Genomic DNA, 12295 nt, shown 5'->3' on the forward strand with positions numbered 1-12295 from the left:
AGTGAAGACATTTCATTCAGGATCACTTTAGATTAGTTCAGGCAGTGGTTTAAGGGGGGACACAGGTTTAGGATGAGTTTGGGGAACAGCCTGGGGTAGGAGGAATTGTGTTTAGGGATGGGTTAGGGTTGGGTTCTGACAACAGATGGTGCTTGGGGTTGAGACTGAGAGTTTGATTTGGACTCGCGTTCGTGGATAGGTTGAGTTTTTGGTACAGACTGGAGTCAGGATTGAGATTTGGGTTGAGGTAGGAGGAGTACAAATTTGGATTGGGTTGACACAGGTTGGGGACTGTGGTTGAGGATCATGGTTCGGGTCAGGTTAGGCCTGGGGGGGTTGTAGTTTGGGCTGGTACTGAGGTTGTGGTGGGGGTCAGGTTTGGGGATTGTGATTTGGGTTGGTTGCAGGGATGCCACCAGAACCGATACTGAAATTCTGTAAACGCGAGAGTACTTGTTTTTCTTTGTTACCGTAAGCAGCGTATGTCCCAAGATGGCAATTCTTCTGAAGCTGAAGTGTTCTAGTCCAGCCTTGCATGCTGAAGAAGATGAAGGAAATCCACGAGCACAGGAAAAAAAGACATGTGGAAGATGGCAACTGGCTCTGCTACGAGTCGCTGATAAGAAAGGCAGAGTCTTCTATGGAAATACTATGCATTGGGGGGGCGGCTAAGGGATGATAATTGATTTGCAGAAGGTCATATGCAAATGATGTTATTAAAAGAGCTGCATCCAGATCTGTTCAAAGAATTCAAAGTTTCATCCTTCTTATCTTATCCTGAAATACCCGTTAGCATTGTGTTTGAGACATGAACCAGGCAGCACACCACAGCTTGTTGTAGTTGCATTTATGCTGCAGCAGAGACAATGGAGGAGGCCCATAAGCTTGTTTGAGCTGCTAAAAGAATGAGAGGGTTTTCACTGAGCCAGCATGAGTCCACACAGGAAACTGAAAAAAAATAGACTAGGTGGGGCAGGATGACGAGAACGACCCCCCCAGTCCCGAACTCTGGACCGTACTTCATAATGGTTTCCTCCCTGAGCAGACTTCACTGCTTCCTGTTGGAAGGCCAGCAACACTCCAAGGACAAAGCGCCCAACCCTCACAGCACGAATTCCAACTTCCAGAAACTTCCCAACAGTTCTAACGATCCCAGAAGGTCTCGGTTTACTCAGAGACACTGACAGAAACTACCAGACGGAGGCACAGTGAGCGATATCTGACTCCACCTTTACACGAACGGTTGTGGTCAAACTGCAGCAGAGAAAACGCTCCGATGTGATTTGCTGTGAGCTGTCAGTCTGAGAGTTAGCATCCTGATGTGAACATATTAATCTGGACAATGACTGAGAAGAACGTTTCATCACTTTAACGTTGAGATAAAACCAAAAAACCCCAAAGCAGCTGCAGCTGCTCGTTACATGAAGTTCCTGATAAACACAGAAACACGGAGCTCTCCAACAATGGTCTTCACCTCATCTCAAGTGTTTGTTTCCAGAACACCCCCTAAATACCCTCCCCACCCTCCTCTCCTGCTCTCAGCCACTTCCTCCATTTGTGTAGCAGCAGATCCTGGATCAGATCAGAGGCTCAGATGTGGGGGAAGCTCAGGTTAGGGTTAGTTTAGGTATGATTAAAAAAAAAATATTTATAATAATAAAAGGAAGCACTAATGTTTTCCAGTAATATTTAAGCATTGAAATTGCAAGTTGGAATGTTTTTAATTTGATTGTTTGTGGAAATGCTGTTTTTATTGGCTGAGGTTTGAAGATGTCAGTCTCAGGTAAAAGTGAACAAACACAAGCTCTACTGTATCTAAGCATGCACCCCCGCCTCTTCAAAAATTAATGTGTGAACAGCTAACTCTAAAACATATCAATAATTAATAATCTAAGGAGGTTTATTGATTTCGAGGCGCACACATGGCTGCTGTCTGATGAATTAATCAAATAAAAGCAGAGTTAGCTACATGAAGCACTCAGCAGGTACCTGCCGATGCTGTACTGTAGCATCACTCTTCAGGTGTGTTCCTACCTGTTTGCACTGCCCCGTGGCTCCTCTTTCCATCCTTCCTGGAAATCGCTGTCAGCTGGTACAGAGTCCCAGGTTGGAGCCCAGTTATATTACAGATGGTGTTGCTGCTGGTCTCTCCATCAGGCTCACAGTGGCCTGTAACTTTAGCCTGTACTTCTGGCCCGATGAACAGGCTAAAGTTACAGGACAGACTGGCCGAGGTTACCTTCACCACAACGAAGTCCGAGCTGGAGCTGGTCTGCTTCAGGTCTGCGGAGCACAGGGGACTCTCGGAGGTCTGGACCTGGATCAGGAGGTCACAGAAAGAAGTCAGTCAGGGTCACATGGTGCTGTTTCACATTTCAGAGTGTTTGTGAAGCACAAAAAAAAAATCATTTAAAAGCCACTTTCAGCTGCTCTCTTATTCAAAAGCAGGTAACTCCTCCTGTTTGATTTGGCAGATGTTTTTTTACACTGGCTGTCCTTTGTGAACCAAACCCAGAGGCGTTCACGTCTCCTCCTGTAAGGTGAATGTGTAAACCACCGCATATGAAGCTGCTGAGAAAGATGCTTTAATTCAGTCACATCACACTCTCAGAAAAGTGAGTGGGGGCCCAAAGTCCTGAACGATCAGGTACCATCATTATCATCGTAGCAAATGTGGAGCACATCGCTCTGACTGCTCTGGTTCGTGCCTGTGTCTCTGCCCCTCCCTGCATCTGGTTCTCTCGGAGGTCTCTTCCTGTTGAAAGGAAGTTCTTCTTTCTCGCTGTCACCGTGTGCCGCCCGCAGGGGATCATATGACTGTTAGACTTCCCTCTGTACTGTACGGTCCCTGCCTTACAGCAGAAAGTGGATGTAGATCAATTAAGCTGAATCCAGTAACTCACCTTCTTTACGCCCCAAAAGAATCCAAAAATCAAACATGTTGCGGCACATCTGAGCATCACTGATTTAACTCTGTTCAGTCAATAAAAAATACACCTGATGTGCCTCCTCTGACATGCTGAGGATGGAGAGTTACAAACATGAGTCGGAGCTTCTGTCCTTCAGCTGATGGAGCTCGATCCAGGAGAGGAGCTGGACGTTTCCTCCATCCATCAGCTCCAGAGACTGAAATGATCTGGAACTACTTTCTCCTGCATCGTGATCCTGTGTGATTCTTCTCAAACCGAGTCTTTTCTCTCGGTGGTCCATCGATCTTTAAACTTTCCCTCAGCGAACAGAAGCAGGCAGCTCTGCACACCCCGCCCTGCTTTCCTTCCTGCCTGCCTTGGACTTTCTCTGCGACCTTTAGCATCAAACTGAGCTCCATTACTACCAGCAGAGATGCCTTTTGTTATGGCTGAATTAGAATTATCCAATCAGGAAGCAGCCTCACATCAGAGACTCGCTCTAATTGTAGAGGAACATTAACAAAGAGGAGCAGCATCAAAGTTTAATCTTTAATTCAAAGTCTGAGGTCTGATTTATGTTGTACACACACGGTTTTAATCTAAAGTTTCCTGTTTTCTCATTTCTGCTGTTCTGAAATTTGCTCTTTAAGGAAACCTGACAATTATTCTACTTTATCATTTTCTTCACTGCAAACAGGATCAAACCTTCAACCTGAATCATCTCCAACCAGACCACACAGGTAAAGGTCAGGTGTGTTTCTCATCCACACCATCCTGCATCTACTGTTTATTTCTCATACTGATTAACTGAGTAATTAGTCTCCACTATTTGACCCTGACAGTTTGAACAGTAGCCTAGAAACCACAGAACAAAATGATATCAGTTCACCATCGCTCTGTGAGAGCGATGGTTTGGCTCTTGTTCAGCACCAGAACAAACAACCCACAGGAAACTGAACCTCTTCACACTGACACTGAAAGCTGAGCTTCTTCATATGACCAGGAAACACACTGTTTAAAATCAAGGAGAATAAACTGAGAACAACTGATCATCTTCTTATCTGGAGTTCACCAAAACTAACCAACACCAACCACCACATAACGAAAAGACGCCTCAGCTGGAATGGTGATGTTCCAGCTTAAGGATCCCGATGACCTCTCTTATGACATGAAGACCATTTTAAGCAGGTATGAAGACAGGTGTGCTTTAATATTTTGGGTTCTCCTAAAATCAGACAGCATCAAATGGAGATGGGGTACTTACAGGTGTGGTGGAGGTGAGCTTGGTCGTGGTGGTTTGAAGCATGGTTGTTGCTGGAGGAGTTGTGGCTGTTGCTGCAGGGGTCGGAGTACTGCCAGTTGTGGTCGGTGTGGTTTGGGTGGTTATAAAAGGAGCTGCTGTGGCAGCTGTAGGTGGGGTGGTTGTAGCGGGAGCTGCTGTGGCAGCTGTAGGTGGGGTGGTTGTAGCGGGAGCTGCTGTGGCAGATGTAGGTGGGGTAGTTGTAGCGGGAGCTGCTGTGGCAGATGTAGGTGGAGTAGTTATAGCGGGAGCTGCTGTGGCAGATGTAGGTGGGGTGGTTGTAGCGGGAGCTGCTGTGGCCAATGTAGGTGGGGTGGTTGTAGCGGGAGCTGCTGTGGCAGATGTAGGTGGGGTGGTTGTAGCGGGAGCTGCTGTGGCAGCTGTAGGTGGGGTAGTTGTAGTGGGAGCTGCTGTGGCAGCTGTAGGTGGGGTAGTTGTAGTGGGAGCTGCTGTGGCAGATGTAGGTGGAGTGGTTGTAGTGGGAGCTGCTGTGGCAGATGTAGGTGGAGTGGTTGTAGTGGGAGCTGCTGTGGCAGATGTAGGTGGAGTGGTTGTAGTGGGAGCTGCTGTGGCAGATGTAGGTGGAGTGGTTGTAGTGGGAGCTGCTGTGGCAGATGTAGGTGGAGTGGTTGTAGTGGGAGCTGCTGTGGCAGATGTAGGTGGAGTGGTTGTAGTGGGAGCTGCTGTGGCAGATGTAGGTGGAGTGGTTGTAGTGGGAGCTGCTGTGGCAGATGTAGGTGGGGTAGTTGTAGCGGGAGCTGCTGTGGCAGATGTAGGTGGGGTAGTTGTAGCGGGAGCTGCTGTGGCAGATGTAGGTGGGGTGGTTGTAGTGGGAGCTGCTGTGGCAGATGTAGGTGGGGTAGTTGTAGTGGGAGCTGCTGTGGCAGATGTAGGTGGGGTAGTTGTAGTGGGAGCTGCTGTGGCAGATGTAGGTGGGGTAGTTGTACCGGAGGTTGTTATGACGCTTCTGATGGTTGTAGTATCTGCAGCTGTAGCGGGGGAACTGGTACTGGGAGCAGTGGACAGCGTGGTTTTGGTGATTGTGGCTGGAGGTGGTGTGATGGTTGTGGATGTGGTTTCTGCAGTTGACGCGGGTGTGGCGGTACGGGTGGTGGTTTTAATGATGGATGTCATGGTGGTCATTGTAGCTGGAGATGTGATGGTTGTGGGTGTGGTTGCTGGTGTTGTTGTGGGGGTTGTTATGGATGCCGTGGCTGCAGTCTCTGTGGCTGTGGTGGGTGTGATGGTACTGGCAGTTGTAGGAGGTGTGGTTTTGATGGTTGTAGATGCAACAGGGACTGTTATGCTGCTTGTAGAGGGTGTAGTTACAGCCGCTGTGGTGCTGGCGTTTGTTGGACTCAGTGGGCCTGATGGAGCTGAGGCGCTGCTTGCAGACACCTCCTCACCTGTTAGTGTTGCTCCTTCAGTCAGACTGTCCGAGGTATTTGGATGAAGGGTGGAGCCTGTGTCTGTGGGCGGCGTCTGGCTGTGGGTCCTGACTGATGAATGTGTGCCTGTGCTGGATGCAGATGGTGGAGAAGCGGTGGTGGGTGGAGCTGAGGCGGTGCTGTCTGAATGTGTTCCAGATGTTTGGTGTGTAGATCCACCTGCAGAAGAGACCTCAGGTGTGATGTCTGTTGCTCCACGTGTGCTCACCTGTGAGGAACCCAGCGTCACGCCTCCACCTCCGGTCGACTCGGACTGGTTTCCAGTCACAGAAGATGATGAGCCATACGATGCCGTGGCAGCCTCAGACCTGAACAGGTGGTCACCTCTAAGTGATGAGCTCTCCGATGCATCTGATTGGTCAGTGCTAGACGCAGCTGTGCCAGATGAGCCATTTAAATCGGACAGGTGAGTGACTGGTGGGGAAGCATCTGGATCTAAATGTGCAGGTAGATGTTTGGTGATGTTCATGGGTGGTGAAGCTCCATCAGTGGTTGAACTGTGGATGTTGGAGGCGTTTCTCTGGGTCGGTTCTGTATTAGATAACAGATTGTCCATCACAGTGTTTTGAGGACTCCTGACAGTGTGGGCGGGGTCATTGAGGTCTGGCGGTGTAGATGAAGAATAGATGGAGGAGCTTGGAGATGTGTCTGAAAGAAAGAAGAAAAGCTGTGAGAACATACTGTGAGAACTCTATCATGTCACCTGCTCACATCAGTGAATTCATGAGATAATCCTCAACTTAAAGACCGTAAAATGAATAAAATCAAAGACTCTAAAGTTCCACACAACCTGTCGAGGCACACATTGTGTTCTATGCCTCTGTTATTTCCTGTTTTACTTTGATAGTGTCTCTTGTGCCTGAATTTGAATTTTACTTCCTATCCTGTGATTGTGTTGATTGTGTGTGCCTCTGTCTCGTTTTTTCCTGGCTGTGTTTAAATCTTGTCAGTTTAGCCAGTTATCCAACCTGTGGATTTCTATGGATTTTCTGTTGCTTTTTTGACTTTACAATTCAATTCAGTTTTATTTTCATAGCACCAAATCACAACATCAGTCAAGAGAAAACCCAACAGTCAAAATGACCCCCTATGAGCAGCACTTGGTGACAGTGGGAAGGAAAAACTCCCTTTAACAGGAAGAAACCTCCAGCAGAACCAGGCTCAGGGAGGGGGGGTCGGCTGCTGAGGGGGGAGAGACAGAGATTAATAATAACTAATGATTAAACACAGAGTGGAGGATAAACTGAGTAAATAAGGTGAATGAAAAAGAAACAGTGCATTATGGGAACCCTCCAGCAGCCTAGGCCTATAGCAGCATAACTAAGGGAGGGTTCAGGGTCACCTGATCCAGCCCTAACTATAAGCTTGATCATAAAGGAAAGTTTTAAGCCTAATCTTAAAAATAGAGAGGGTGTCTGTCTCCCGAATCCAAGCTGGGAGCTGGTTCCACAGAAGAGGGGCCTGAAAGCTGAAGGCTCTGCCTCCCATTCTACTCTTAAGTATCCTAGGAACCACAAGTAAGCCAGCAGTCTGAGAGAGAAGTGCTCTGTTGGGGTGATATGGTACTGTGAGGTCTTTGAGATAAGATGGGGCCTGATTATTCAAGACCTTGTGTGTGAGGAGAAGGATTTTAAATTCTATTCTAGATTTAACAGGGAGCCGATGAAGAGAAGCCAATATGGGAGAAATCTGCTCTCTCTTTCTAGTCCCTGTCAGTACTCTAGCTGCAGCATTTTGGATCAGCTGAAGGCTTTTCAGGGAGCTTTTAGGACAGCCTGATAATAATGAATTACAATAGTCCAGCCTAGAAGTAATAAATGCATCAATTAGCTTTTCAGCATCACTCTGAGAAAGGATGTTTCTAATTTTAGAAATATTGCACAAATGCAAAAAAGCGGTCCTACATATTTGTTTAATATGTGCATTGAAGGACATATCCTGGTCAAAAATGACTCCAAGATTTCTCACAGTGTTACTGGAGGCCAAAGTAATGCCATCCAGAGTAAGTATCTGGTTTGACACCATGTTTCTAAGATTTGTGGGGCCGAGTACAAGAACTTCAGTTTGATCTGAATTTAGAAGCAGGAAATTAGAGGTCATCCAGGCCTTAATGTCTTTAAGACATTCCTGCAGTTTAATTAATTGATGTGTGTCATCTGGCTTCATAAATAGATAAAGCTGAGTATCATCTGCATAACAATGAAAATGTATGCAATGCTTTCTAATAATACTGCCTAAGGGAAGCATGTATAATGTAAATAAAATTGGTCCTAGCACAGAACCCTGTGGAACTCCATAATTAACCTTAGTGTGTGAAGAAGACTCCCCATTTACATGAACAAATTGGAGTCTATGAGATAAATATGATTCAAACCACTGCAGTGCAGTACCTTTAATACCTATAGTATGCTCTAATCTGTGTAATAAAATGTTATGGTCAACAGTATCAAAGCTGCACTGAGGTCCAACAGGACAAGAACAGAGATGAGTCCACTGTCAGAGGCTGTAAGAAGATCATTGGTAACCTTCACTAATGCTGTTTCTGTACTGTGATGAATTCTGAAACCTGACTGAAACTCTTCAAATAAACCGTTCCTCTGCAGATGATCAGTTAGCTGTTTTACAACTACTCTTTCAAGAGTCTTTGAGAGAAAAGGAAGGTTGGAGATTGGCCTATATTTAGCTAAGACAGCTGGGTCAGTGATGGCTTTTTAAGTAGAGGTTTAATTACAGCCACCTTGAAGGTCTGTGGTACATAGCCAACTAATAAAGACTGATTGATCATTTTTAAGATAGAAGCATCAATTAATGGAAGGACAGTCTAGTAGGAATGGGGTCTAATAAACATGTTGCACTGAATGACCAGGTTTTCCCATAAATGCAGTGTTTCTTCCATATTGGTATGGGCATATTCCCTGGTGATGATGGATTCATGGGGCTTAATCTGGGAAAGACTGTTTCATGGAACATTTTCAAACATGAATTAACCTCCTGAGTCCAGACCTGAATCCCACTGAGGGTCTTTGGGATGTGCTGGTGAAGATTTCAGCAGTCTGATTCTCCCATCATCACAGCTTGGTCAAAAATTAATGTGGCTCTGGATGAAATAAGCGTATGAAAATGATGCCACAGGGAAAGGTGGTGTCATCAAAGCAGATATGATTTTTTTTTTTTCGTCATGTGGTGTATATCCAGACGACTGGGGACATAAATGTGGCAGAGTCTACAGGTTTAAAGTGTTTCTGAGTATGACTTCCTCCTGAGACCCTGGTCACACACTTACAGGAGGTGCATAAACACCATTAGAAACAGTTTATCGGCCAGTGGAAGCACCGCAGGGACCTTTACAACCTTCACAGAGCTGAAGAATGAGGCTAATTTGCTTTTAAGTCTATGGATGACAGATCATAGAGATTATTTATGAGCACAAAAATCAGAGTGCTTATTTGGAAAAATGTCATCTTCTATTTTTTGACTATCAAATAATAAAGATTCTTCACAAAAGCAGGAGAAAAAAAATCTTCCACAGCTTCAGATTCCTGGGAACCCACATATCAGACAGCAACGGCTGCACTACCTGAGAAAAACGACCCCTGAGTAGCGCTGTTGGTGACTTTTACCGCTCCACAGCAGGAAGTGTATGTTAACATACTGACTCAGTGTGCTAAGCTCTACACAAGGTCATCAGCACAGCCCAAAAACATCACCGGCTCTCCAGGATACATCACGGCCACGCTACCTTTCCAGAGCCCGACACATCGTAGAAGACTGCTGTCACCTGTTTGATCTCCCGTCCTCAAACGGACGCTGCAGGTCACTGAAAACTCAGCCCAAACTCATAAAAGGCCATCGCTGTTCTCACCGGCACACAAAATGAACTGGTACAGGACACTCTCACACACACTCCCACAGTAACACAGTATTCATATTCTGTTTTTCATGGCAGAAACCGTCACTTGTCGACTCCAGCACTTTGTGGTCCAGCTACCTCTGACATGTGCATGTTAAATTCTTCTTTTGGTGGGCAGCAGCCACATTCTCTTTATCTTTCTGAACACGTTCTCACTTCCTGAAACTGAGCAGATCATGTAAATGAACCGCGGAGACAACGACCAAATTTAACCTTCTGCGATCCGCCAACCGTGACCATTCACCTGCAGAGCTGCGTCCGGTTCTGCTTTTTCACTTGACCGCGGTGGCCCAGAGGGGAGGCTGAGCTGCAGCATGACTGCAACATGAACCATAGAGACCACATGAAACAGCAGTTTAGCTCAGACTGAACTCCACAGATACAGAAACAGGTGGATATCTCAGACTCTGGCCTCTGCCCCTCTTTTCTTTATAAAATACCAAAGTTTCTGCTTCTTTTTGAGGCTCTGATGAAAGAAAGGTTAAACCTAAGAAGCTGTGATGAAGGTTTATCACAAAGATGTTCTGTGATATATTTCAGTCCTAAATCTTTTTAATTAATTTGGTTAAATCAAACTCTTTCAGCCTGGCCAAGAAGGTCAGAGTACAGTTAATGGAGTTGTATAACTAGAACACACAAATATACACTAAAATACACAAATTAACTACACTAAACTACAGCTGATAAGGAGTGAGTCTCTGGACAGAGGACAATAATTTCCCACACCCACTCTACCACCACAGGGTGTCTGTTATACGTCAGGTGGGAGCAGACCAAAAAAAGCCTTATAACTAAGAATATGCCAGCGACTGAGTATGTAGGAAATGATGAAGCAGACCAGCCAAAGGTACAGTGGTGGGTGAAAGCTTTAAGGTTTGTAATAAACCTTAGTACATAAAAAAGTATCACCATAATCCAGCACAGCATGAAGGTGCAACCAACAAGTCTCTTTCTTGTCTTGAAGATGGGACGGGGCTTGATTCTAACCCAGGTTCAGTCTAAGTTTTCTCACCACTTGCTGAACGTGAGGTGTAAAAGTCATAAGTCACTTATGCTGAGACACTAACTGAGCCTCAGAGCCGTGGACTGAACATGAAAGGCTCTGTGTTTGGATTTCATGTTTTAAATCACACAGGTTGTGCTGTGCTGGGTGAAAAGTTGATTGGTTAGGAGCAGGTGAAGGTTTGCTTCATTAGTGATATCATGACCAGCAGCGCTTATCAATAAAATTTATAACAGTGGGCCTAGAGCTGAACCCTGGGGATGCCTTTAGTTACAGTAAGCGAGCTGAAGGTGATTCCAGCTACCTGCACACACACTGACGCCTGCCCGAGGAATACAATACATTTAAATGCATAAATAATGCCTCTCTGGTCACTGACAGTTACAGGAAACCTGCATATGGGCCTGCAGAGCTGCGCACCATTGTTTTCATGGAAGTTTTTGAATACCCCTGTTACCCCTGCCTCCACACATGCATGCATTAGGAGGCCTGATACATCTGAGCAATATGGCTGCAGTTTAGCTGCATCAGTCCACTGAAAGCAGCAGCCAATGAGGCTCCTGCGTGTAGGCTTCAGCGACGTGTGGGTGGAGACGTCCTGTTTTCAGGATGTCACGGACACAATATTAGCTGCTTACAGGTGGGAGGCCTGTAAAATTCAAACTGTCAAAGAGCCACAGGTGCAGCTGGACCTGCACGGCACCAAAGTCCAAACTACATCTGTGGGTTTAACTTCATCCAGCTGTGACTCCAGCTGGCTCTCTGGTATAAGCTGGCATGGCTCGCTGGGTTCAGCAGGTCACCCGCACGTTGCAGAGGCCTGGGTTCGAATCCACCCCGGGCCGTTCAGTGCATCTTCTCTCAATCGAAATACCCCAAACTCTTCATAGATGCTTCCCTGGCTCGGCTCCAAACGAGAGCAGCTGATCTTTCTGTAAACGTGTCTGAAGCCTCCACATGCTCACGCCTGAAGCTCCATGAAAGCAGGGTGGAGGTGTCTTCATGTAAGCCCCAGCAGTTCTTACACTTTTGTATTTTCTAATTTGATTTTCCTTTTGTTCTGACTTTTTGATTTTGGTGTAGCTTCAGTTGGTTTCCTGAGCGCGCTCGCTCATTTCACTTTACACTGGACACTGTGGAGGTGGTGACGGAGAGGAGGATGACAAGAAGGTTGTACTCTATGCTGTCAAATGACTCCCACCCCATGTATGGAACTGTGACAGCCTTGAGGAGCTCCATCAGTGACAGACTGCTGCACCCCAAATGTTCGAGAGAGCGCTATCGCAGGTCCTTCCTGCCTGCAGCAGTGAGACTTTTTAACCAGCACTGCTCCCAGACATGAGGGGGTCTACTATGTACACATCTACACTGCTGACATTTGATTGGTCACATTGTCTATATTGTCTATACTGATCACAATCTCTATATTGTCTATATTGTCTATACTGTACATAGTGTATACAGTTTTTTATTTGTATATTCTGTGTTTATATTTTCTTATTTACTTTTATCTTTTCATACTTTCTTATTGTGTTTTCTTATTGTGTTTCTAGTATCTATTGTGTACAATAGCTTGCCGCTACTACACTGAAATTTCCCCATTGTGGGACAAATAAAGGGATTTCTATTCTATTCTATTCTATTTCTACCAAACTGACTCAAACTAAGGAGACTTCCTCCACATTTTTATTTCAGTTTTCCAACTTAAAGTAATTTTAGCTTGTT

General features: G+C 45.8%; 1 protein-coding gene across 2 annotated transcripts in view; it reads right to left on the bottom strand.

Moving 5' to 3' along the window:
- ptprbl (protein tyrosine phosphatase receptor type B, like) overlaps window positions 1-12295 on the bottom strand; it is a 37712-nt gene that overhangs the window by 24079 nt on the left and 1338 nt on the right. For both annotated transcript variants that reach the window (XM_030731416.1, XM_030731415.1), the window contains exons 2-3: window positions 4174-6305; window positions 2035-2317 (exon numbers count right to left, since the gene is read on the bottom strand). In XM_030731416.1, the coding sequence (XP_030587276.1) occupies window positions 2035-2317; window positions 4174-6305 (2415 nt within the window). The remainder of the gene's footprint in view (window positions 1-2034; window positions 2318-4173; window positions 6306-12295) is intronic.

Source organism: Archocentrus centrarchus, chromosome 6, assembly GCF_007364275.1.
Source record: "Archocentrus centrarchus isolate MPI-CPG fArcCen1 chromosome 6, fArcCen1, whole genome shotgun sequence".
Classification (NCBI taxonomy): Eukaryota; Metazoa; Chordata; class Actinopteri; order Cichliformes; family Cichlidae; genus Archocentrus; species Archocentrus centrarchus.